The sequence below is a fragment of the Lactuca virosa genome, chromosome 2 (assembly GCF_052849685.1).
Source record: "Lactuca virosa cultivar CGN04683 chromosome 2, Lactuca_virosa_CGN04683_v6, whole genome shotgun sequence".
NCBI lineage: Eukaryota > Viridiplantae > Streptophyta > Magnoliopsida > Asterales > Asteraceae > Lactuca > Lactuca virosa.
The window spans coordinates 152,296,767-152,322,436 of NC_136427.1; the positions used below are offsets into that span (position 1 = coordinate 152,296,767).

A 25,670-nucleotide genomic window follows, 5' to 3' on the forward strand; every position below is an offset into this window, starting at 1 on the left:
CAGTTTTCTGTGGATCTAGTCCCTATTCCCCTGCGAGGGAATAAGGTTATAGTTGGTATGGTCTGGTTGAGCCCTAATGTGGCAGAGATCGACTGTGAGCAGCAACTAGTGAAAATTCGGACTCCTAGTGGGGGAGGGTTAGTGATTCAGGGTGAAAGGCCACAGGGTGGACCGACTCTATGTTCAGCTGCGAGAGCGAGGTGCTACATTCAGCAGGGTTGCGCAGGTTATGTGGCTTATGTCATGGATACGCGGGATAAGGGTAAGGCGACATTGGATGACGTACCGATCGTGCGAGATTACCCGGACATATTCCCGGAGGATTTTCCTGGGATACCCCGGAGAGGCAGGTTGAGTTCAGGATTGACCTAGTCCCTGGTGCGGCTCCGATAGCCAAGGCACCATATCGGTTGGCTCCTCCCGAGATGCAGGAGTTGTCTACACAGTTGCAAGAGCTTCTAGACAAGGGATTTATCAGGCTGAGTAGTTTGCCCTGGGGAGCCCCGATCATGTTTGTGAAAAAGAAGGACGGGTCACATCGGATGTGCATAGACTACTGGGAGCTGAATAAGGTAACAGTGAAGAACCGTTATCCCTTCCCGAGGATTGATGATTTGTTTGACCAGCTACAGGGTGCATCTTGGTTCTCCAATATTGATCTGCGATCGGGTTATCACCAGATACGAGTCAGAGACGAGGATGTGCAGAAGGCATCTTTTAGGACTCGCTATGGTCACTATGAGTTTGTATGCCGTTTGGGCTCACCAACGCTCCAGCCGTGTTCATGGACCTCATGAACTGTGTGCGCAGACCGATGTTGGACCGGTCTGTGATAGTCTTCATTGATGACATCTTGGTTTATTCCAAGACTCAGGAGCAACATGCAGAGCACCTGAGGGAGGTGCTGGAGACTCTGAGGAGGGAGAGACTTTTCACAAAGTTCTCCAAGTGTGATTTCTGGTTACGCGAGGTGCAGTTTCTGGGGAACCTAGTCAACCAGAAGGGTATTCTGCTCGATCCGGCCAAGATAGAGGCCGTGATGCAGTGGGAAGTTCCGAGGTCTCCATCTGAGATTCAGAGTTTTCTTGGTCTAGCGGGTTACTATCGGAGATTAATCCAGAATTTCTCCAAGATTGTTGTTCCCTTGACCCGACTGACCAAGAAGTCGGTGACATTCCGCTGGGGGCCTGAGCAGCAGGCAACCTTCGAGACTCTCAGACAACGGTTATGCGAGGCACCGATTCTGACGTTGCCGGAGGGCGTCGATGATTTTGTGGTTTATTGTGACGCCTCGATCACAAGTATGGGTGCGGTATTGATGCAGCGGGGTCACGTAATAGCTTACGCTTCGAGGCAGCTGAAGCCTCACGAGGCTAACTATCCAACACATGATTTAGAGCTGGGGGCTATGGTTTTTGCCCTTAATATTTGGTGGCATTACCTCTATGGGGTTCGTTGTACCATTTACATGGACCACAAGAGTTTGAGGTACCTCATAGATCAACCGAATCTGAACATGAGGCAGCGTGGGTGGTTAGATGTGGTGAAGGATTACGATTGTGAGATCCTTTATCACCCAGGGAAGGCCAACGTGGTGGTCGATGCTCTTAGTCGCAATGCAGTGGCTGCACCGATATGAGACATATGTGTGAGGATGACAGTGGTTACCCCGTTGCTGGAGCAGATCCGGGAGGCATAGGTTGAGGGTATGAAAGAAGAGCACTGGAAGTGTGAGCAGATCGTAGGCCAGGTGGCCTCATTTGATTATGATAGCCGTGGATTGTTGACCCTGCATCGGAGGGTCTGGGTTCCTTACTATGGCGGGGTACACCAAGTTCTGATGGATGAGGCTCACAAGTCGATATTGTCCATCCATCCCGGGGCGAAGAAGATGTATCGTGATCTTCGCCATGATTATTGGTGGTCATGGATGAAGCGGGACATAGCATGGTACGTAGAGCGGTGTTTAACCTGCAGGAAGGTCAAGGCCAAGCACCAGCGACCTCTCGGCAAGATGCAGCCGCTAGACATTCTCGTGTGGAAATGGGAAGATATCACTATGGATTTCATCACGAAGCTTCCCAGGACCGCACATGAAGTAGATTCGATATGGGTCATAGTGGATCAATTGACCAAGAGTGCTCACTTTATTCCGATCCAAGAGAGTATATCGGCTGAGAAGCTAGCCGAGATCTACGTTCGAGAGGTGGTGGCACGTCATCGAGTGCCGGTTTCAGTTGTGTCGGACCGAGACGTCTGTTTTACTTCCAGATTTTGGAAGCGGTTTCACGACGAGATGGGTACTCGTCTCCACTTCAGCACCGCTTTCCACCCTCATACGGATGGGCAGAGCGAGAGAACGATTCAGACTCTCGAGGACATGCCGCGCGCATGTGTTTTGGATTTCGGTGGCAGTTGGGATACATATCTTCCGTTAGCAGAATTTTCGTATAACAATAGTTACCACGCCAACATAGATCAACCTCCCTTCGAGATGCTCTACGAGAGGAGGTGTAGGACCCCAATCTGTTGGGGCGAGGTCGGTCAGAGGGTCATGGGGAGTATTGAAGTAGTCTTCAAGACTACCGAGAGGATCCCGCAGGTCCGGAGCAGGCTCCAGACTGCTCAAAGTCGGCAGAAAAGCTATGCCAACAAGCGTCGTTCCGACTTGGAGTTTCAGGTGGGCGACATGGTTCTCCTGAAGGTATCACCTTGGAAGGGTGTCATCTGGTTCAGGAAGCGGGGAAAGCTGGTCCCCAGGTACATCGGTCCTTTCAGGGTTATAGCCCGGGTGGGCAAGGTGGCGTATCAATTGGATCTTCCAGCAGAGCTCAGCCAAATCCACAACACTTTTCATGTTTCCCAGTTACGGAAGTGCTTAGTGGATGATTCAGAGATTGTGTCTTTAGAGGATATTCAGGTTAATGACGGCCTGAACTACATTGAGAGGCATGTGACGATTCTGGATCGCAAGACGAAAACCTTGAGGAACAAGGTTGTTCAGATGGTGAAGGTGCAGTAGAAGCACTGCAAGGGCTCAGAGTGGACTTGGGAGCCCGAGGAGGAGATGAGGGAGCACTACCCAGAGTTGTTTCCCGCCGCAACAGACTTCAAGGACGAAGTCTAAGACAAGTGGGGAAGAATTTTAACACTTGGTTCCTGGTACGCATTTAATCAAAAATTATTCACTTTTATAGAGCAACTCAACGAGTTGGGAGCCCCAAACTCGTCGAGAAGAACCAGATTTGACGCAGGGTTTTAAGTCACCTACTCGACGAGTTGAGAGCCTCGACTCGACGGGTAGGGAAGCCAGAGTAAAATCCTAATTTCAGGGTTTTGCACCCTATTTAAGCATCATAGTCCCCACTTGTTGGCCTTATTTCCATCCTCCAAGTCCCAAACCCTAGTTTCAGAAACCCTAATGCATTTGTGAGCTTGTGAGCCATTTTTGAGTGAACCTTGTGTGTTTTGAAGCTTGTGAAGAAGAGGAGAGCTTGAGGATTCAAGGAGAAGATAGTAGATCCAAAGACTTCCTTTAATCCTCATCATTTTCTGGTAATCAAGTCTCTAACTTGCTTAATAGTTTCTTAGATCTCCTTAGTTTCATTTTAGTGGGTTTTTGGTCCAAGAAGCTTGATCTTTGGGATATGGACGTCCCATGTGAGTATACCTTCAGATCTGGGATTATAGAGGGCTCTCGTGGGCGGGGCCCGTATCTCCTAGCTGCATGTTATGTGTATGGTATGTGGTAGTTTTGGGAGACTCAGTAAGCTTCATGCTTACAGTTTTCAATTTTGGTTTCACGTACTTCTGGTAGCAAAGGGAAGAGCTCGGGATGAATGCATCGCACACACCACAACATTTTAGCCTGGGATGATTTACTATGATATTTGGACATGTGATTTTGATACAGTGTTTTGATATGACGTTTTGAGATATTATCACTTACGTTTTTATGGGATGATTTGGATCACTATGGTTTATTTATAAATTAAAACGAAATTTTTGGATCGTGTTTTTGGGATGTTTCAATATGTGTAGAGATTTGTTAAGTTTATGAATTTATACAATGCATTAAAAATTTTAATGAAATGAAAAAAAATGACTAATGTACATGATATTGTTATACGACAAAGCCGCAAACTAACAGTAATGTAATAAACATAAATACAAAGTATTTACATATTTGAAAAATAAAATGATGAATTAAGTGTAAACTGCTAGTTCAAAAAAAAATATCGTTATTGATAATTCGAAATCGTATTGACTTCTCAAAGATTTTCTATAATCGACATTAAAATAAAAATTGAATCCTGTGAATTACACTAATATGAAAGTAACAAAAATCACCAAAGTGGTATGATCCATTAACACAGACCACCTTTTTGTCTTTGAAATATGTATTTTTTTTCTATAAAAAGATAAAAAAAAAAAGTGGTCAATTTGTTGAATTTGGCCACCGTTTGGGGATCTTTGTGATCATTTCTTAAATGAGACCCCAAGCCCTAATATTTACTAATTAATATACGACAGAAAAATATCGAAAAATGTTGGGTATACATCCTCTGTTTTGGGAAATACGTAAATTCTAGAGTTTAGAATATTCTATGCACTCAACTAAGTTCATTTATTCCATGGTATGCCTCAATCACGTTAATGATTGTTTGCCACCAAAATAAAATTCTAAGCACAAGAAATAACAAGGTTGTATAAGGATGACTTTGCTATAATTTAGTATATTTGTTAGATACAAGGTTGTAAAAGCAAAAAGTGGAAGTAGGATGGTATAATAAATAAATCTATGAAAGTATATTGTTATTTCTTGTATTTAACTCAATAATAGCTATTGCTTTGTATACTTTGGCTTTTTTAGCATCATAAGCAATGTATTTTGATGTAACAATAACTCAACAAGTCGAAAGAAGGTGGTTATCATTGTTGAACAACTTTCTTTTGTACCTTATTGAAATAACCAAAATTGTCAATTTGACCAAAATGACCAAAATAGACTTGAATAGCCACAATCACCAAAATGGTCGAATGCATATCATTTTGACAAAAATGACAAAAATAGACATAAATGGTCTCAATGACCAAAAATGATGAAAATGAATTTTTTTTTTACATGTTACCACATGGTCAAAGTTATTAGACGAGATATTAATCCCTTAAATAAAGGAATGTTTGTTTGTCATATAAAATATTATATATTCAATGTATATCCATAAATAGTGAGGGCCAGGTCTTGTATATATATTTTGCTGATTATCATAATAAGAGACACGGGAGATTGCATACCATTAACATGGTATCAGAGCTACCAAATCTTTGATTTCTTATTAAGCTCCGCTTCTTCAACCTTCTATTCGATACCTCACCTTCTATATTCCAATGGATCCTAAAACCCATCCCGCCATCATAGTCACCAACATCAGAAATTTCATACCCTTTACCCTAGAGATGGAGAGTGGCCAATACAACTCCCGGGCATAATTGTTCCGTGTTTACTGTCGGGCCTTTCAGGTCGGAAACCACATTGACCGTAACTCAAAACCTCCTTCCTCACCCGCTTCCACAGCAACTAAAGCCAATAAGACCAAGGCTGCCTCTGAATTGGAATCACGGTCTCGTCTTGATGCTATTTGTCTTCAATGGATATACATCACCATCTGGAATGACCTTCTTCATACTATTCTTAAACCCAACGCAACCGCCTTACAAGCCTGGACCGCCCTTGAAAATAGTTTTCAAGATAATCAAAGTACCAGGGCTGTTTACCTTGACAGCAAGTTTGTTACCACTCGCCTCGATCACCACCCCAACATATCTTCTTATTTCTAAGCCAAAACAACATTTCAACCTTCACACCACAATATCTATCTCTCCTTTACCTCGTACCCTTCACAATGCTCTTCAAAACCCGGATTGGCATAAGGCCATGGCAGACGAGTTCCGGACCCTTATTGACAATAATATGTGGGAGTTAATCCCACGAAACAACAACAAGAATGTTGTGCGTAGTATGTGGATTTATCGTCATAAAACTAAATCTGACGGTTCTTTAGAGTGATACAAAGCTCGTTTGGTATGTGATGGCAGGTCCCAAAAAGAAGGCATTGATTGTGGTGAAACTTTCAGTCCCGTTGTGAAACCGGCAACAATATGTACGGTTCTTTCCATAGCTTTATCGCATGCATGGTAAATTCATCAGCTCGACGTAAAGAATGCCTTTTTACATGAGTATCTCAATGAAACAGTATACATGCATCAACCACCCGGGTTTCGTGATAGTCACTATCCTAACCATGTTTTCTTGCTGAAGAAATCATTATATGGCCTCAAACAAGCGCCACGGGCTTGGTATCAATGCTTTGCTGACTACGTGTCTACATTGGGTTTTAAGCATAGAAAATGTGACCACTCTCTTTTTGTGTACAAACAAGGTACTCAAACGGCTTTTATACTACTTTATGTGGACGACATTTTGCTCGTTACCTCGTCGGATCATCTATGCCACGACTTTATGAAATTGTTGGCTCAAGAATTTGCAATGAAAGATCTTGGCCCACTTAGCTATTTTCTTGGGATTTCGGTGACGCGCTACAATGATTCATTTTTCCTATCACAACAGCAGTATGCTACCGAAATTTTAGAAAAGGCTGGGATGAGCCCGTGCCACCCATCTTCCATGCCGGTCGATACCAAGTCCAAATTAAGTTCCACCGATGGCACTTTACTACCCGACGGGGGTACACAATACCGTCAACTTGCGGGTGCTCTCCAATACTTAACGTTTACTTGACCATATATTAGTTATGTGGTTCAACAAGTATGTATGCATATGCATACTCCGCGCACGACACACTTTAGTGCCTTGAAACGAATTTTGCGTTATATCCATGGTACCATACATCATGGCTTGCATCTCTCCAAGTCGCCCCTCACATCACTTCTAGCTTATACAGATGCCGATTGGGCAGGGTGTCCGGATACACAGCGGTCAACTTCTAGTTACTGCGTCTACTTGGGAGACAATCTCATTTCATGGTTATCCAAACGACAACCGACTATATCTCGTTCGAGCGACGAAGCAGAATATCACGGAGTTGCCAATGTAGTTTCAGAAATTTTTTGGATCCGGAAACTTCTATTGGAACTCCATTTCTATCGTCCAAAGCTACGTTTGTATACAGTGACAATGTAAGCGTCATCTACTTGTCGTGCAACCCGGTTCAACATCAGAGAACCAAACATATTGAAATTAATATTCATTTTGTTCGAGAGAAAGTTGCTCGTGGTCAAGTTCGTGTATTTCATATTCCATCACGTTACCAAGTAGCTGATATCTTCACTAAAGGGTTACCTCTCGTACTTTTCGACGACTTCAAGAACAGTCTCAACGTCTGTCACCCTCCCGATTCGACTGCGGAGGTATATTAGACGAGATATTAATCCCTTAGATAAAGGAATGTTTGTTTGTCATATAAAATATTATATATTCAATATATATCCATAAATAGTGAGGGTCAGGTCATGTATATATATTTTGGTGACTATCATAATAAGAGACATGAGAGATTGCATACCATTAACAGAAGTAACCACCTCTAACTGTTAAATAAGAATGAGCTTACAAGAAAAAAAACAATAGAAAATAGCATGCAAGAATCCTGTTAATGCTTTTGGATTCCCAAGTTATATCCCAATGACAGATTAATAACTCTAATAAAATGATTATATGATTATTCATATTGAAATTTCATAGACACATGTAAAAGGTTTACAGTCAATAGCGCATACACAATTTTTTTTAGAGAAACATCAACACTTACATGCCAACTACAACATATTATTGCAGATTGAAGTTACAAAAAACTAATAATTTACGAAAATCCACATCAGTTTGAAGTATTTCAAGATGTTTAGAAGGCAATAAAGTAACAATGATCTAAGTTTCAACATCATTATGTACCTGACGCCCATATAGATAAAAGAATTTCGTCGGAGGTGTTGAATAAGAATACCTCAGTGATTTATGATTAGAAAAAGAAGGTTTTTCTGTCAGTTTAATCCCAACTCCACCAACAAAATATTGATCAACATTGGAAAATGGATCGAAAGCAAATGCAATCTATACTTCCATATCAACCATAAGCTTTGTTTGAATGAAGATAATTTATTGTTCGAAATATCAAAATATGTAAAATTCAAAATCATATCAAGAGATCAAGATTAAAATAACATGCATAATAATCAAATGACAAAGACCCTATAAATTGACCAGAAATCACAATTAATCATTAGGAAATCAATTTTGGTACAAAAGTTTTGACCTACAATCCAGACCAAAACTAGTTTTATTGAATAGTCGATAAATTATACTTTAGCCCTTATCTGCAAGTTATGTGTAGTTAGATGACTATTCCATTTGCATGAACTTGATATTTAACTATTTATGATCACTAAATTATTAGATCTAGAGATTGAACAAATCCTAGGGTTAGGTGGTAATAATTAGTAGTTGTGAGCATGTTAGAGAGAATTAGATATCCATGATATGTGCTTGATTTATTTTCTTGATCACAGATAAGAAATCATTAGATCTTGTCATTCATAGTCTGAATATATTAAACTCAATTTAGTGTTCACTTTTTGCATAATCATTGGAATAGTCGTTCGTGAATTGTTAAATGCTAGGAATCCAAACAAAATAACTAGTAACATTAAAATTCGGTAACCAACTAAATAATCAATTGCATAAGAAATAAACCATAAAGGAAATGTGATTCGAAGCTAAACGAAATTGCTCTTTAATCTTGATTTAAAATCGTTTCTACTTCATTTGCTTTATTCTAAGTAATTTTGCTAGTTTTATTGTTTCAAACTGATAATTTAAGTTGTTGATCTTGGAAAATCAGAAAACCCTCAAATTTATAGTATTTTCTTAGTTTAATTAATTGCATTAGTTTTTCATTAAAATCATACCCATTCCTTTAGCATTCGAAACCATTTCTTACCTTAACTATATTATTTCACGACTAGGTACACTGCTATAAGTACACACAACTATGAAAAGAGAAAATACACACATACACACACACACTTGAAGAGGAAAGAAAGATATTAAATTTAACAGATAATGGCTCTTGGATGAGGGGAAATTACAGGTGACATCAAGATCGCATAACAGTAAGGAAAATAATTGACTGAAAAAATGAAGCAAATCAAAGTATAAATGTTGTCTTCATCAACAAATACGGTAACATGATAATCATAATTCAAAAAAACTATGGACAATTTCCCAAAGTAATGCAAAATTATTACTGAATGGAAAACGATTGACTTACTAGAACTCAATTTGATGTGTGTGTGTGTGTTCGATTTCCGAAATTGGAACTAAAATCGATCTCAATCGCTGCCAGATGGGTTGCGAAGGATGTGTCGATAATCGATATACCTGATGGACTTGATTTTCTATTTATGGCATTCCTCCTCCGTCAAATTAGCAAAAGAACGATGTACAGAGTCGACCTGTAACATCCCGATGTTCATGTACTTCTAAATTCATCCCTATAATCTTATTATATCGCATTTTGGTCCCTAAAGTAGAAGTAAGTATCCATTGAAAGCCCTAATGGAAAAACCATAATTTGGGAGGATGAGAGTACCCCATGCGTACGTGTATACGTTGGGCGCACATCAACGTACGCGGGGTGTACTCATCAGATGTAGAAAACCTAAATTTTAGGGTTAAGCCCTATATAATCATCCTTATAGCCTCATTTCCCTCACTTTTTCAGCCTCCACTCTCCTTGAGACGTTTTTGCAAAACCTAACCCTAGAGTGTGTGTTTGAAATTGAGTGTGTGTGTTCTTGGTGTTGAAGGAAGAAGAAGATTCATTGAGGAGCTTTGGTGTGGAAGCAAGCTTGTAGATATGAGATCTTTATCTCTTTGGGAGGATCGAGAAGGTATAAAGCTTTGATCTTGACTTGTATTTCCTAAAGATCTAGCCATATGAAGTTTTATAAGTTTAGTCCCTTTTTCTTGGAATTAATGAGTAAATGCTACTCTAAGACCAAATGAGTTGTCCTTTTAGAAGATTTGAGTTGTGCTAAGTCATAAAAGTGCTTTATTTACTCATTTAGTGCTTGCATGCAAGGTATAAAGGTCTTAAGTGGTTAAGACAAACTAGGGATTTGGTTTTGGGACTTAATAATGCATGCATAACCATAAAGTTGGAAACTTTATGGTTAAGAGCACCTTTTTAGACTTGGATCTAGATTTTAACGTATGGACTTGTTGAATTAAGCACTTAATGGAGGGTTTGCATGGCCACTGCGTATGGTGGGCGTACCATGCCGTACGCTGGGCGTAGGTGGTCAACAGCCCGTTTTTGGTCAAAGGTGGAGCACGCAGGGAGTAGAGGTTGGGTACGCTGGGCGTACTCAGCTGGGTTGACTTTTCGTTGACCATTGACTTTCCAATGACTTTTGACGTAGTTTGACCCTGGGGTCGTTTTGGGAAATTGTTATGAAGTCTAAGGCTGGATCTTTCCCAGTGTATAGGTGATCTGTAGAGTAGACTCGCTGAGTAATATTCTTTTCTGCTATCTTTTTAGATTTCGCGAGGTGAGTTTTCCTCACTGTACCTTCGGGTCGAGTGCACCAAGGCCGGTCCTTTGGATTGTTATCCTGGTTTATCGTACGATTGTATGTTGTATTGATTTGTTAGATCAGTATCTTGATATATAGGATGATGTTATGCTTAGTGATACGTAGATCTGTTTGACTGGCTGTAGAGTGTTATATGATAATCTATTATATGTGCACATGTTTGCTTGGTGGCTGAGGCTTCACTGCTTTGTGCATAAGCTAACAGGCCGGGGCATACCAACCCTATGGTTGAATGGGCCCGAGGGTATTCCATCCAGAGGATGGTTGGAACCATAGTATGTTGGCATTCCAACCCGATGGTTGAGGGGCCTGGGGTATTCTAACCCGATGGTTGATTGGACCCATAGTATGTTGTTACTTGTATTTTCTATATGCTTATGTGTTTGTATCTTGGGGAAACTCACTAAGCTTTGGGCTTACAGTTTTGGGTTATGTTTCAGGTACCTCAGTTGATCGCAGAAAGGTGAAGGCATGATCGTGCACCTCCTCGTGTTTTGATTTATGATTTTGGGAAAAACCCTGATATTAAACATGTTTTGAAAACTATATTGTAAACAATTATGATTTTGGGTTTGTTTTAAAAGTTTAAATTTTTCATGATTTTTATGGATGTTACATGTTGGTATCCGAGCCTTGGTTTGAGTGAATTTGAGTAACACTTGTGTGAATCCAGTCTCAAACTAAGGAAAAAGAATTTAAAAAATATTTTCAAAGTGTTTTCAAACTAATTAAGGAGGATGTGACGTGTACGATCAGCCGGAGCCAGTAAGTAGACCCCAAACTACCACACTGTTATTTAATATTATGACATGTTTAAACAACATGCTAGTGATAGGCTAGGGATCTTCAGGAATTTGCATGATAGAATTGCCTGATTATATGATGCCTGATAGCCTAAGGTTCTTCTTCATATGAAATTGACATCATTACTGCAGTTGTTTAGTGTATGCATCATGGATATACATAACTAAGATTCTATAGCCTGAGAATGTTTGGTTTGGCCTTATTTCCTGTTCTTGTTTGATGAAGGGCTTAGGGTAGGATCAAATATTTGACTGTCTATAAGATCCAGTGTTATGTATGATTAGCATACACGAGTGCTGCAGGGTTGGTGGAAGTTTCATGGACGAGTTGTGTGGGGTCATCCGGCCAATTTCGAGATGTTTAGCCCTCCTATAGGGCGTGAGGATTTCATGTATTCGTATGCTAGTATGTATTGTTAGGGTTGTTGTGATGATCCCTAAGACACATATGGGTAGGTGTGGAAGGTAGTATGGTCTTGTACTACTTAAAGCACATGACCCGTACACGTAACAAGGAAGTCACAACCCATAGGGATTTGTTGGGAGTTGGTTCCCATGATATAATATACGTATTATCTGATATCTCCGTGGTTTATTTTCATTATGGGATCCGGGTCCGGATCAGGAGCTGTCAGCCAGGGTGGGCCATCAGTGGCAGGGAACCGTATTAGGGAGATTATCCACAAGGAGGTGGTTACCATTGTCTGGGGACAGATTTCAGAGTTATTTGGGTCTATTAAGACCGTGATGATGAAGTTCTTTGATGACAGATATGTTGCTTTGTCTGAGGCTGCTGCTGCAGCAGCCACAGTAGCCGTCACGACTGCAAGGATTGGTGTTGGACGGGTTTTTCAGTATCGGGACTTCGGCAATACGAAACCCCCAACTTTTGATGGACTTCAGGTGCCGATCATATCCATGAGGTGGCTGTCTGATGTTGATGGATGCTTTTTCACCTGCTCTTGCCCAGCTGACCAGAAGCTCAGGTGCGACCTGAACCTTCTGAGGTCCGGAGCAAAGGATTGGTGGAGACTTGCTACTAGTTCGTTTTCTTTTGAGCTGAGAGTTGTCGTGTCTTGGGAGCAGTTCTCGGAGATGTTCCGCTCTAGATATGTGTCGCTGGTGGAGCGTGAGAGGTTGGCCCAAGAGTACCTGGAATTGAGACAGTGGACAGAGTTGGTGACGGAGATCACCAAGATGTTCACAGAAATGGCCATGTTTTTTCATGAGTTTGCCGCTTCTGAGCAGGAGCAGATGACGCGTTACTTGAGAATGCTCAAGACGGAGATCCAACAGTTTTTATCCACCCATCGCTATGGTTCTTTGTTGGAGATGCAGGAGTCTGCTCGGCGGCGTGAGATTGAGATGGAGCTGCAGACAAGGGAGCAGAGACCGGCCCCAGTGTAGTCACAGCCAGCACCGATACGGTTCAAGGCCACTGATTCTAGGTCTGGAGGGTAGAGGGTCCGCACTTGTGGGAAGTGCGGTAAGGTGCATGATGGAGCTTGGTTATTTTCTTTGACATGCCACAAATGTGGCAAGCAAGGTCACATTGCGAGGGATTGCCGGTAGCAGGCTCCAGCTTCAGGCATCAGACTTTGTTATCATTGTGATCAGGTGGGCTATATGAAGGCCCAGTGTCCCTTGCTTGCTGCCTGGCCGACACACACTCCGGCACCGGCCACTTTGATGATCACTGATGGGATTCAGGGTAGGGTGGAGCCCCCGAGGGCTCGAGGTCGCGCTTTTCAGCTCACTGCCGAGGAGGCCAGAGCAGCTCCAGATGTTGTGACCGATATGTTTCCATCCATTAATTTGTTGATCATGTTTTGTGTTATGCTTATATTAATGTGCCTCTATTAGGTAAGTTCCTAGTGAACTCTTTGCCTGCTCTTGTGTTGTTTGAATCGGGTGCGAGTCGGTCTTTTTTATCGCGATCTTTCAGTAGGGAGTTTGATATGCCTATTGGGGAGTTAGATTGTCCGCTGTGGGTTTCCATCGCCAACGAACACAAGGTTTATGCGTCATCAGTGTATCAGGGTTGTGTATTGGAGATCTTCAAGGTGCCTTATCTGATCAATCTGATCCCTATTCCCATGGGGGATGTTTGTGTGATTGTGGGTATGGACTGGTTGAGCCGATTTGGTATCATGATTGATTGTGAGTGCCAACGAGTGGTAGTTCGAACCCTAAGTGGGGGAGAACTGGTTATTTATGAAAAGGACACCAGGGTCAGTTTTAGGGTTTTGTTCGACAGCTAGGGCTCGTCAGTATATCTAGCACGGGTGTGCAGGTTATTTGGCTTATGTGGTTGATAATCTGGTCGGGGACCAAATTTCAGTTTCAAAGGCCCTAGTGGTTACCCGGAGGAGTTACCCGGTGTGCCTCCCGAGAGGCAGGTCGAGTTCAGGATCAATCTTATGCCAGGTGCAGCCTCGATTGCCAAGGCGTCGTACCGCTTGGCACCGCCTGAGATGAAGGAGTTGTCATCTCAGCTGTAGGAGCTGCTAGGCAAGCAGTTCATCAGGCCAAGCAGTTCCCCGTGGGGAGCGCCGATTTTGTTCGTCAAGAAGAAGTATGGTTCACACCGGATGTGCATTGATTACCGGGAGTTGAACAAGTTAACGGTGATGAACTGTTATCCCCTTCCACGGATTGATGACCTCTTCGATCAGCTGCAAGGTGCATCTTGGTTCTCCAAGATAGATCTGATGTCTGGGTATCATCAGGTGAGAGTAAGAGAGGAGGACATGGAGAAGACCATGTTTCAGACTCGTTATGGGCATTAGGAGTTTGTGGTGATGCCATTTGGGCTCATCAATACGCCTGCAATGTTTATGGATTTGATGAATCGGGTTTGCAGGCCGATGCTCGATCGTTCCATTATAGTGTTTATTAATGAGATCTTGGTGTAGTCCAAGACCAGAGAGCAACATGAGGAGCATCTTCGCGGGCTTTTAGGGGTTTTGAGGCGAGAACGGCTTTATGCCAAGTTCTCGAAGTGCGAGTTCTGGTTACGAGAGGTCCAGTTCCTTGGGCACCTCGTTAACTAGGATGAGATTTTGGTCGATCCGGCCAAGATAAAGGTTGAGATGCACTGGGTGGTTCCGAGATCTCCCTCAGATATCAGGAGTTTCTTGGGTTTGGCAGGGTACTATCGGAGATTCATTTAGGATTTCTCCAAGATTACGCTTCCCCTCACTCGTCTGACGAGGAAGGGGGTGGATTTTCGGTGGGGCCCCGAGCAACAATCGACGTTTGAGATTCTTCGACAGAGGTTATGTGAGGCCTTAGTATTGACCCACCCAAAGGAAGTTGAGGATTTCATGGTATTCTGTGATGCTTCTATCACTGGTTTGGGGGCGGTCCTCATGTAGAGAGGACGGGTGATTGCTTATGCTTCGCGGCAGTTGAAGCCGCACGAGACACGATATCCCACTCATGATCTGGAGTTGGGGGCAGTGGTTTTTTCCCTCAAGATTTGGAGGCACTATCTTTATGGGGTCCGTTGTACTATCTACACGAATCACAAGAGTATGAGGCATATTATGGATCAGCCGAACCTAAACATGAGGCAGCGCAGGTGGCTGGACATAGTCAAGGATTATGACTACGAGATCCTTTACCATCCGGGTAAAGCGAATGTAGTGGCGGATGGTTTGAGCCGCAATTCGGCGGGGTCTTTAGTTAGGGTGTCATGTATGAGGATATCAGTTGATTCTCCGCTATTAGGAGTGATCAGGGAGGCTTAAGCCGAGGGAGTTCGGAAAGAGAACTGGAAGAACGAGAGGATCAGAGGGGAGATTGAAAAATTTGTTACAGATAGTCGTGGGTTGTTGACTCGATGTGGTCGGTTCTGGGTCCCGATGTCTGATAGGGTTAGATAGATTGTGTTAGAGGAGGCTCATAAGTCTAGTTTTTCTATTCATCCGGGGGCCACCAAGATGTATCAGGATCTTAGATTGAGCTACTGGTGGCCGTGTATAAAGAGAGAGATAGTCTGGTATGTTGAGATATGCATGACCTGCAGAATGGTCAAGGCTGAACATCAGAGGCCTCATGGCAAGCTGCAGCCTCTGGAGGTCCCCATGTGAAATGGGAGCAGATTTCGATGGATTTTATCACCAAATTGCCGAAGACGGAAAAGGTTTTTGATGCTATATGGGTCATCATGGATCGATTGACCAAGAGTTCCCACTTTTTGGCATTTCAGGAGAGTTCTTCGGCCGAGAAGTTGGCCGACGTGTATGTTAGCGAGATCATTGCTCGCCATGGGGTTCCAGTCTCCATTGTTTCCGACCGTGATGTTCGGTTCACCTTTCGTTTCTGGTAGAAGTTCCATGAGGAACTGGGCACGAGGCTGCACTTCAACACTGCTTATCATCCGCAGAACGACGACCAGAGTGAGCGTACAATACAGACCATTGAGGATATGTTACGAGCCTATGTTATCGACTTCGGTAGGAGCTGGGACTCCTACCTGCCTCTTGCGGAGTTTTCCTACAACAACAGTTATTACTCCAGCATTGGTGCTCCACCTTTCGAGCTCTTGTATGGGCGGAGATGTCATACCCCGGTTTGTTGGGGTGAGGTTGGTCACAGGGTTATGGGATGGATTGAGGTGGTCCTTCAGACCACAAAGCTCATTCATCAGATCAGACAGAGACTATAGACCGCTCAGAGTCGGTAGAAAAGCTATGCCGACCGACGTCGATCAGTGTTGGAATTTCAGGTCGGCGACATGGTATTACTGAAGGTCTCACCTTGGAAAGGTGTAATACGCTTCAGGAAGAGGGGGAAATTGGGTCCCCGGTATATTGGGCCTTTTCGGGTGATTTCCAGGGTTGGCAAGGTTGCTTACAGATTGGATCTCCCTGAGCAGCTCAGTCAGATTCACAGCACTTTCCATGTTTCCCAGCTGCGAAAGTATGTACTGAATGAGGATGCAGTGGTTTCCTTGGATGATATTCAAGTTGATGAGCGCCTGAACTATGTTGAGAAGCCGGTGGCCACCCTGGAAAGGAAGATGAAGGTTTTGCGTAACAAGGAAATACCTTTGGTAAAGGTATGGTGTCAACACCAGAGAGGTCCCGAGTGGACCTGGGAGCCGGAGGCCGAGATGCGGGAGCAGTATCCCGGGTTGTTCACCACAACAGACTTCGAGGACAAGTCTAGTTCAAGTGGGGGAGAATTGTAACATCCTGATGTTCAGGTACTTCTAAATTCATCCCTATAATCTTATTATATCGCATTTTGGTCCTTAAAGTAGAAGGAAGTATCCATTGAAAGCCCTAATGGAAAAAACGTTATTTGGGAGGATAAGAGTACGTCATGCGTATGTGTATACGCTTAGCGTACTATGGCGCGCCCTAGTACGCTAGGCGTACATCAACGTACGCGGGGCGTACTCATTTGATGTAGAAACCCTAAATTTTAGGGTTAAGACCTATATAATCATCCTTATAGCCTCATTTCCCTTACCTTTTCAGCCTCTACTCTCCTTGAGACGTTTTTGCAAACCCTAATCCTTAAGTGTGTGTGTGTTCTTGGTGTTGAAGGAAGAAGAAGATTCATTGAGGAGCTTTGGTGTGGAAACAAGCTTGTAGATCTGAGATCTTTATCTCTTTGGGAGGCCCCAGAAGGTATAAAGCTTTGATTTTGACTTGTATTTCCTAAAGATCTAGGCATATGAAGTTTTATGAGTTTAGTCCCTTTTTCTTGGACTTAATGAGTAAATGCTACTCTAGGAGCAAATGAGCTATCCTTTCAGAAGATTTGAGTTGTGCTAAGTCATAAAAATGCTTTCTTTACTCATTTAGTGCTTGCATGCAAGGTATAGAGGTCTTAAGTGGTTAAGACAAACTAGGGATTTGGTTTTGGGACTTAACAATGCATGCATAACCATATAGTTGGAAACTTTATGGTTAAGAGCACCTTTTTAGACTTGGATATGGATTTGGACATATGGACTTGTTGAATTAAGCACTTAATTGAGGGTTTGTATGGCCACTGCGTACACTGGGCGTACCAGGGCGTACGCTAGGCGTAGGTGGTCAACAACCCGTTATTGGTCAAAGGCGGAGTATACAGGGCATAGAGGCTAGGTACGCTGGGAGTACTCAATTGGGTTGACTTTTCGTTGATCGTTGACCTTCCATTGACTTTTGACCTAGTTTGACTCTGGGGTATTTTGGGAAATTGTTATGAAGTCTAAGGCTGGATCTTTCCCTGTGTATAGGTGATCTGTAGAGTGGACTCGTTGAGCGATATTCTTTTCTGCTATCTTTTCAGGATTAGAGAGGTGAGTTTTCCTCACTGTGCCTTCCGGCCGAGGGCACCAATGCCAACCCTTTGGATTGTTATCATGGTTTATCGTACGATTGTATGTTGTAGTGACTTATTAGATTGGTATCCTGGTATATAGGATGATGCTATGCTTAGTGATCTGTAGATCTGTTTGACTGGCTATAGAGTGTTATATAATAATCGGTTATATGTGCACATGTTTGGTCGGTGGCTGAGGCTTCACTGCTTTGTGCGTAAGCCAACAGGCTGGGGCATACCAACCCGATGGTTGAATGGGCCCGAGGGTATTCCATCCCGAGGATGATTGGACCCATAGTATTTTGACATTCCAACCCGATGGTTGATTGGACCCATAGTATGTCGGTATTACAACCTGATGGTAGAAGGGCCTGGGGTATCCAACCCGATGGTTGGTTTGACCCATAGTATTTTGTTACTTGTATTTGCTATCTGCTTATGTGTTGGTATCTTGGGGGAAACTCACTAAGCTTTCGGCTTACAATTTTGGGTTATGTTTCAGGTACCTCTGATGATCGCGGAAAGGCGAAGGCATGATCGTGCACCTCCTCGTGTTTTAATTTATGATTTTTGGAAAAACTCTGATATTAAACATGTTTTGAAAACTATATTGTAAACAATTATGATTTTGGGTTTGTTTTAAAAGTTTAAAATTTTCATGATTTTTATGGATGTTACACGACTGGCGTTGTCGATGTCGGCTTCTTCCGCTGAAGAGAATGCAGCTCATCGATGGTTAATTTGGAGGTTATTGTGATTGTTTTGGGTGTCGATTTGTTGGTGAAGCAGATAAGTTCCCACAATACGACTCAGTTTGGGAGAGGAAAATGGAAGTTGTGGAAGGAACTACATGTAGAAGGAAATGGAAGGTAGAAAGAGGCATTGGAACGCAAATTGGAGGAATAGCAACGGTGTTAGTATTTTGATGGGTGGAGAAAAATGGCGGTGATGAGGGGAGAATATCAAAATGGAAACACGTAGATGGTGGAATTGAGGCATTCGTGTTGCTGACGATGAGGAAGATAATGGGTGCGATGAAGGGATCTAGAAGAAAAATGAAGTGGTGGAAGCTGCGATGTGATTGGAGGCAATGGCGGTGGACGACCGACTGAAAGAAAAAAGAATTGGTTTTGGTCCAATAGGAACAAAGTATTGTTTACAGAGGAACAAACTTTTAATATATATATATATATATATATATATATATATATATATATATATATATAATTATTTACTATTTCTAAATAATATATGAATCATATGATATATTAATAAATCATTTATCTCACTTTTAATATCAATCCAAGCTATTTCTTGGTTATGACCACAACCCAAAAATGGTTTTACTATTATTCAACCAATTATATCAATTTAGTTAAGATCTAAGACACTTTAATCCAAAAATTATGAACATATCAAACAAGTTTAGTGGTCAAACATGTATAATAAAATATGGTTAGCTATATATGGACAAAAACTAAAGTTTGTTACCCATTTTAGTAATTTTGGTTCTTTATTCCAAGTGCAAGTAGTCATAAGACCCATTGATGTGACATGGAATCGAGTCATTAGGTCTTGGTGTCATATATGGATCTTAGATCTGGAGTATGTGTCGTTAGCGAGTTTTCGACTTATTCATAGCTATCATAAGAGAAAAAATGATTAGAATCTCCCCAGGGACTGTGCCCCAGCGCAGGCTCAAACGATCAAGTTAGATTGATGTGTATGGCGAGATGGTTTCTCCTTGATTGAGAGAACCATCTTTGTGGAAAGAGTGTATGTATACAGTGGATGATCACGTTTGAGAATGAGAGATATTCCTCATGGAGGAATATGTGTTCCATTTATAGAGCTAGGTCAAGGGATAATTAGGTTAGGCGTTGAGCCAGCACAGTTCATGCCTAACTAGTAAGAGTCTAGGTTGTGTTGTCAGGCCTCTCAAGCGCGTACATTCCATAATAGTTCGCTATGATTTTGCATATTTGATTACGAATTGTATAGCAAAATACGTAAAAGTAACATGGTTCACGATATGCTCAACCAAGAGCAAATACATTCTTTGTCTCATCAAATTTCTTTAGTTTTTTTTTCTTTTTCAAACTCCGGTTTATACACGGGGGATCCGAGAAAAATCATGTCCAAAATGGGTGACTTGGAAGAGAAGTCTCATTTTTATAGGGTTAATTATCTAAATGTAACATCCTAAAATTTCAGTTTAGAATGTTGATGTAAGTTAACATAATGAATGGTACGTTTTTGTGCTAATGGAGAGACCAAGGCCTTGTGTCCGGTATAATGGGGACAAATGTGACAAATGATGTCAAGTATGCAATGTGTCCGGTATAATGGGGACAAATGTGACAAATAATGTCAAGTATGCAATATGTGTTGCGTTACGGTGGAATATAATGTTATATGTTATAATATCCATTATAAGTGAAATGGTGTAAATAAGTTTATTACTTGAATATGAATGCAAAGAAATAACAAGTAGATTGCCATAATTGATAAAAGAAACAAGTTGCAATGGTGTGCAAAACATGATAAATTTGAAATAAATTTGTAAATGGGTCATGATTTATGAATTACATCATAAAATATTATTTGTTGACGGTTCAATACAAATAAAGGTGTTAATAACACAAAACCAAAACACGTATACTTGTATTCAAATTTTATAATATTCTTGTATTCGGCTTTTATAGTAAGATGTGTGAGTGCGATTAGTGAAAATATGATTCCAATGTATATAATTAATGTTTTATTGGCCATATTATGAAGTTAATACAAAAAGTAAGGATTAGAAAAAAGGATTCAACTCATTTGGAGTCAAAATGAAGAGTTTATGACAATTAAAAAATGGTATATCATTTAGTCATGAAAGGAAGTTGTACCACCTTATGTTCATGGAATTGTAAGTTGAGATATATAACTTTGAGTAGAAAGAATTCAATGTAAAGTTGTAGTTGGCTCAAATACAAATTCATGGATATAAAGATCACTGAAGTCCGAATTCGTATGGAAAAATTACAAATGTTAGAAGTTAGATAAAAATGTTATGGGAAAGTTACACGATCATGTAAAGATTTACACGTGCGTGTAAAGTAGGCGTTTGTCAAAAACTTGTTTTTTCTTGGTTTTTAATGAAGTATAATGCTATTTTGGGATAGTTTAGCAAAAACAGATAGTGTAATACATTACATGGTCCCGCAAAGGTCTGAAACTTAAATGATGCCTAAGTCGGTTCTAAACACTCATGTGCACATACCATCTGATTTTAGGAGCTTCTTCAAGGTTTCTTAAAGGTTCTTGGCAATATATTAAAGGGAAATCAAGGAAGAACAAGGATTAAGCTATCAAGAACAAGAAGATGGAGATAGAAATGGAAATGGTGTAAAGGTGTGAGGTTTTTGTTGGGAAGATGAACCATTTAGATATAAATATGGGAAGACGAAGATATGATACGGAGACATGATATGAAGACATAGGTTTAAGATGTGTATGGACAGGGGTTAGAGAAGACACATATTAGGAGGACTCGGGGGAAGTCATATGAATGAAGATGTTGAAAATGTCGTCGAAGATGATCCGGAGATGAAAAGTCACCGGAAACTAGCTAAACCGCCTATTATCGTTCAAAATGATGTTTGTTTTTGGATAGTTGACGGACCAAAAAAGAGTAAAAGTTAGGGGACTTGTAAGTCATTTGTTGATATAATGAGGGTGGTAAATGTACTTTAGCCTAACAAAACAAAACAAATGAACCGTAAAGTAATTTTTCAATTGAGTTCATTCCAGACTTCCAGTGATGGGTCTCTCATTTTCCCTTGTTCCTTTTTCCCTTCCAAAATCCATACTCCTACTAACTAATTTTCACACATATGCATCAAACACACAGTGATTCCTAGAAGCGATTTCCCACAGGAAGAACCTTCTATTCTCTCCGTCAATTATCGATTCAATAGTATGTTTCTTTCAATGTAGTTGTTCCCTTGAAATCGATGTGTCTCTCAATCTTGATTGGTTAATCGAAGCGTGTGCGTGGATTCGAATTTCTGGGGTTTTCTGGGGACGCAGGTGTGGTGTGGGGGGTTTGTTATATGATGCTTTGTCCTGAATTGAACACTCAGATACAGACATGGCTCCGTGATTACGACAAGATTCAATCTGTCGCCGTGATTCTCATCTACATTCAAGTACGCTCTCTCTTTCTCTCTCGCTCGATATTTATATCTATACAAGTTTATATATCTATCTGTGTGTGTCTCGATATGTACATATAGATGGATCTCTGTATACAAGATTCCGAAATGAATTAGAGCATGAATTGTGTACACAAAGTATAAATACACATATACAATATTTATGTATTTTCAATTTCATATTTCATGTTGATTGATGGAATTGTATATTTGTATCGATGCTTGAAGATTGGTTGTGCTTTGATTGGATCATTGGGAGCATTATACACCGGAGTTTGTCTGGTTGATCTTGGGATTTCATTATTCGCTTTAGTCGCCATTGAGAGTAGCAGCCAAAGTCTCGGTCGAACTTATGCTGTTCTTTTGTTTTCCTCAATTTTGTTAGACATTTTGTGGTTCATCCTTTTCACTCATGAAATCTGGTTAGTTTTTCTCACTTTCTGTTTGTCGATGTACCAAATCTCCCTCCTAACCCTAATCTTCTCCACTTAATTCAGGTACATGTCTTCTGAGATTCATGGAAAATTCGCTATCATTTCTATTAAAGTCACTCTAATAATGCAAGCAATTGGGTTCTCAGTGAGGTCATCATCATCACTGTTATGGATACAGATGTATAGATTAGGGTCTTCACTGGTAGATAATACATATCCCCAAGATGGTGATCAGGATTTGGGGAACAGTTTTATAAATCCTGCAACTCCTTTGTTTAATAGACATAATACTTCTGGTTCTAGTGATGTGTTAGGGGGTTCTATCTATGATCCAGTCTACTACTCTTCTCTTTTCTCAGATAATCAAGATGATGGATCTTTACGTGAGGTATGTATGTATGTATGTATGTATGCATGTAATGTATGTATGTATGTATGATTTGTATGAATTTGATGTGTTTTTTAGGGTGAAAATCGTTTTAGTAGCTCGGGTAGGTCTATATCTGATGTTCCTCAGTTGAAGCCTTCTGTGAGTGGATCTTTCCAAGCTATACATGTAAGTGTTTATTCGTTTTTTTTTTTTTTTTTTTTGACTTAATGCATAAAGCATGTCTTATTGGGTTAAGTGAGCTGACCTGGCCCACACTGTCCTGTTCCAAAAACATCATGTCAGATGTAAATTAGGTTACCTGCTTAGCTGGCATAAGAATGTTGTTTCATGGTTCTACTTTTTGCTTAAAAGAGATAATGATTTGATGGGTTTAACCTTATTAAAATGATACAATGGCTAAATAAATCCTTGGGAAAATTACACTTTTCATCCCTTTACTTTATTGATATCTGCAGATTTGGTCCCTGAAATGAATTTTAACCTTTTTGTGCCTAAAAAGTAAATTTTTTCATGTTTTTTGTCCCTCTAGTAGACAGATGTATTTATTGGGTGGAGCGACAAAAAATATTTGTTTGAGTAAATTACAGAAATGGTCCCTGTGGTTTGGTCAAATTCGCAGGTTTGGTCCAACCTTTAAAAAGTAGATATGTTAGATCCCTATGGTTTTGAATAATTACACTGTTGGTCCCTTTTGGTGGATGCTGTTAAACATCAGATGTTAAGTATTACGAATTGACTATTTTGCCCTTAGACCAGATTAATTAAAACTAGAGTAAACGGCACAGAAATGGTCCCTATGGTTTGGTCAAATTTGCATGTTTGGTCCATCCTTTGAAAAGTTGATAGATCACGTCCTTGTGGTTTGCAAATCTTGTAAAAATGGTCCTTCCGTCTAACTCCGTTAAAATATCACCGTTAAATCCATATAAAATGACCTTTTTACCCTCATCTTTTGTATTCTTGTTATTTTGTCTTTTTGTTATTTATCTTTTAGCATTTGCTTGTGATGATGCATTGAGACTCTTAATAAAGCTAAAAGTAGTAAATATAATTAACAAAATAACAAGAATACAAAAGATCAGGGTAAAAATGTCATTTTATATGGATTTAATGGTGATATTCTAACGGAGTTAGATGGAAGGACCATTTTTACAAGATTTGCAAACCACAGGGACGTGATCTATCAACTCTAGTTTTTATTAATTTGGTCTAAGGGGTAAAATTAAATGAGGGAAAATTTGACTTTTTCTATTAAGTCGTTCGTTCTGTATTTGCAGGAAAGGAAAACAGCTGGCAGAGTTGGAAGTTTTTGAAGTGGAATGAATTAACAACATTATACACGAAAAAAAGCTATGGGCATAAAAGACCATTTTGCCACTTGTGAAAAGGAGGATTATTCGTTTATTCAAATTTTGCAAGCTTTGTATAGTTGCCCATGCTTGTGGTATTTTTTGCAAAAAAAAAAAAAAAAGTGTAGATGGTGTTTTACTTACTCTCTTAGGTTTATGAGCTTTTGTACTGTGTAAGAATGAGATGAAGTACTCTCAAAGGTGTATTGTCAATGGGCATAAAGACCATTTTACCTTCTCTTAACCATTAAGAGGTTGGAACCAATCAGTTCAGCATTCAACGTGATTTGCCAAACAACCTCTTAATTTAAGAAAATGTAGCCGAAATGAAATTATATCCAACAAGTAGCCAAATTGCACACCAACTAAAAGTGAAAGGGGTTATGATAAAAGTTCCTTAGGAATGTCAATTATAATCTCTGAATATTATTAAAAGAAAAACATTATGAGATCATCTTAAACAATCTGGGCCTTTGATTGTATTTCAATCATATGTTTTCTACATTTAGATCAAATTGCTTACATCATCCTCCCCAAATGGAATGTATTTAATTTCAATAAAAGCTTTTCAATTGTCAAACAAAATTAACTTACATCCGTTGAAATGGAATGTATATAATTCCAAAAAAATCTTCCCATATTTTAAATCTTGAATTTCCGGTTATAAAGGTTTTAATATGGTCAACTTTAAAAACATATTAGTAACAAATCATTTCAATTAATGCATTAATATCAGCCATTAATATAAATATGTTTATATTAGTAAATCATTAATGAAAAATCCATTTTTATTTGGAAACCATTAATACCAAAAAATCAGATTCAAATTAATATAAAATCCATTTTTATTAGGAATCCACAACTCACACTTATTTTTAATCGTTGTTTTTCTTCAAACCTTCTCCTACAACATCATTCTTATTGTTTATAACATTCATCATCATTCTCTACTTCAAACATTTGTTGTTGTGCAGTAGAAGATCAGTACCTTCTTTCGCTTTTTATATTTTTTTCGATTATCTTTTTGTTCCTATATCAAATATATGTATTCATATATTTCGATTTTCTTTGCTACAAATTACATGAAATCGGTTAACTATTTTTCTGAAACTTTTCAAATAAACAAGAAAATATATTACGTACCTTTAACAAAACAGAAATTAACTATATTTGGAATTGACATTAATTAGGAAAATGTTATTTTTATATATTAGAGATGATTATGATTTTTTTTAATTATTATGTCATAAGAATCCGTTTAATTTTGATATGATTTTAAAATATTATGGTATGATCCTATTACACTTTTAGGTTGATTTAATAGGAAATAACATATAATCTATTTATGCACCCTTCGAAATTAAGTATGGAAACAATTTTGTTGACAACTATAATAGTTTTCATACCTCTTTATAATTCATATCTCTTTATAGATAAATACATTGTATACGTCCATTCTATTTCATATAAAAGTTATTTATAATTCTAATTGT

General features: G+C 39.9%; 1 protein-coding gene across 1 annotated transcript; it reads left to right on the plus strand.

Annotated features, from left to right (window-relative positions):
• The first annotated feature begins 21,599 nt into the window (after positions 1-21,599).
• Positions 21,600-24,458, plus strand: LOC145159618 (uncharacterized). Its single transcript, XM_079078638.1, has 5 exons — positions 21,600-21,997; positions 22,232-22,425; positions 22,501-22,825; positions 22,904-22,993; positions 24,106-24,458. The coding sequence occupies exons 1-5, from the start codon at positions 21,902-21,904 to the stop codon at positions 24,139-24,141; spliced, it is 741 nt and encodes a 246-aa protein (XP_078934764.1). The 5' UTR covers positions 21,600-21,901; the 3' UTR covers positions 24,142-24,458.
• The last annotated feature ends 1,212 nt before the right edge of the window (positions 24,459-25,670 follow it).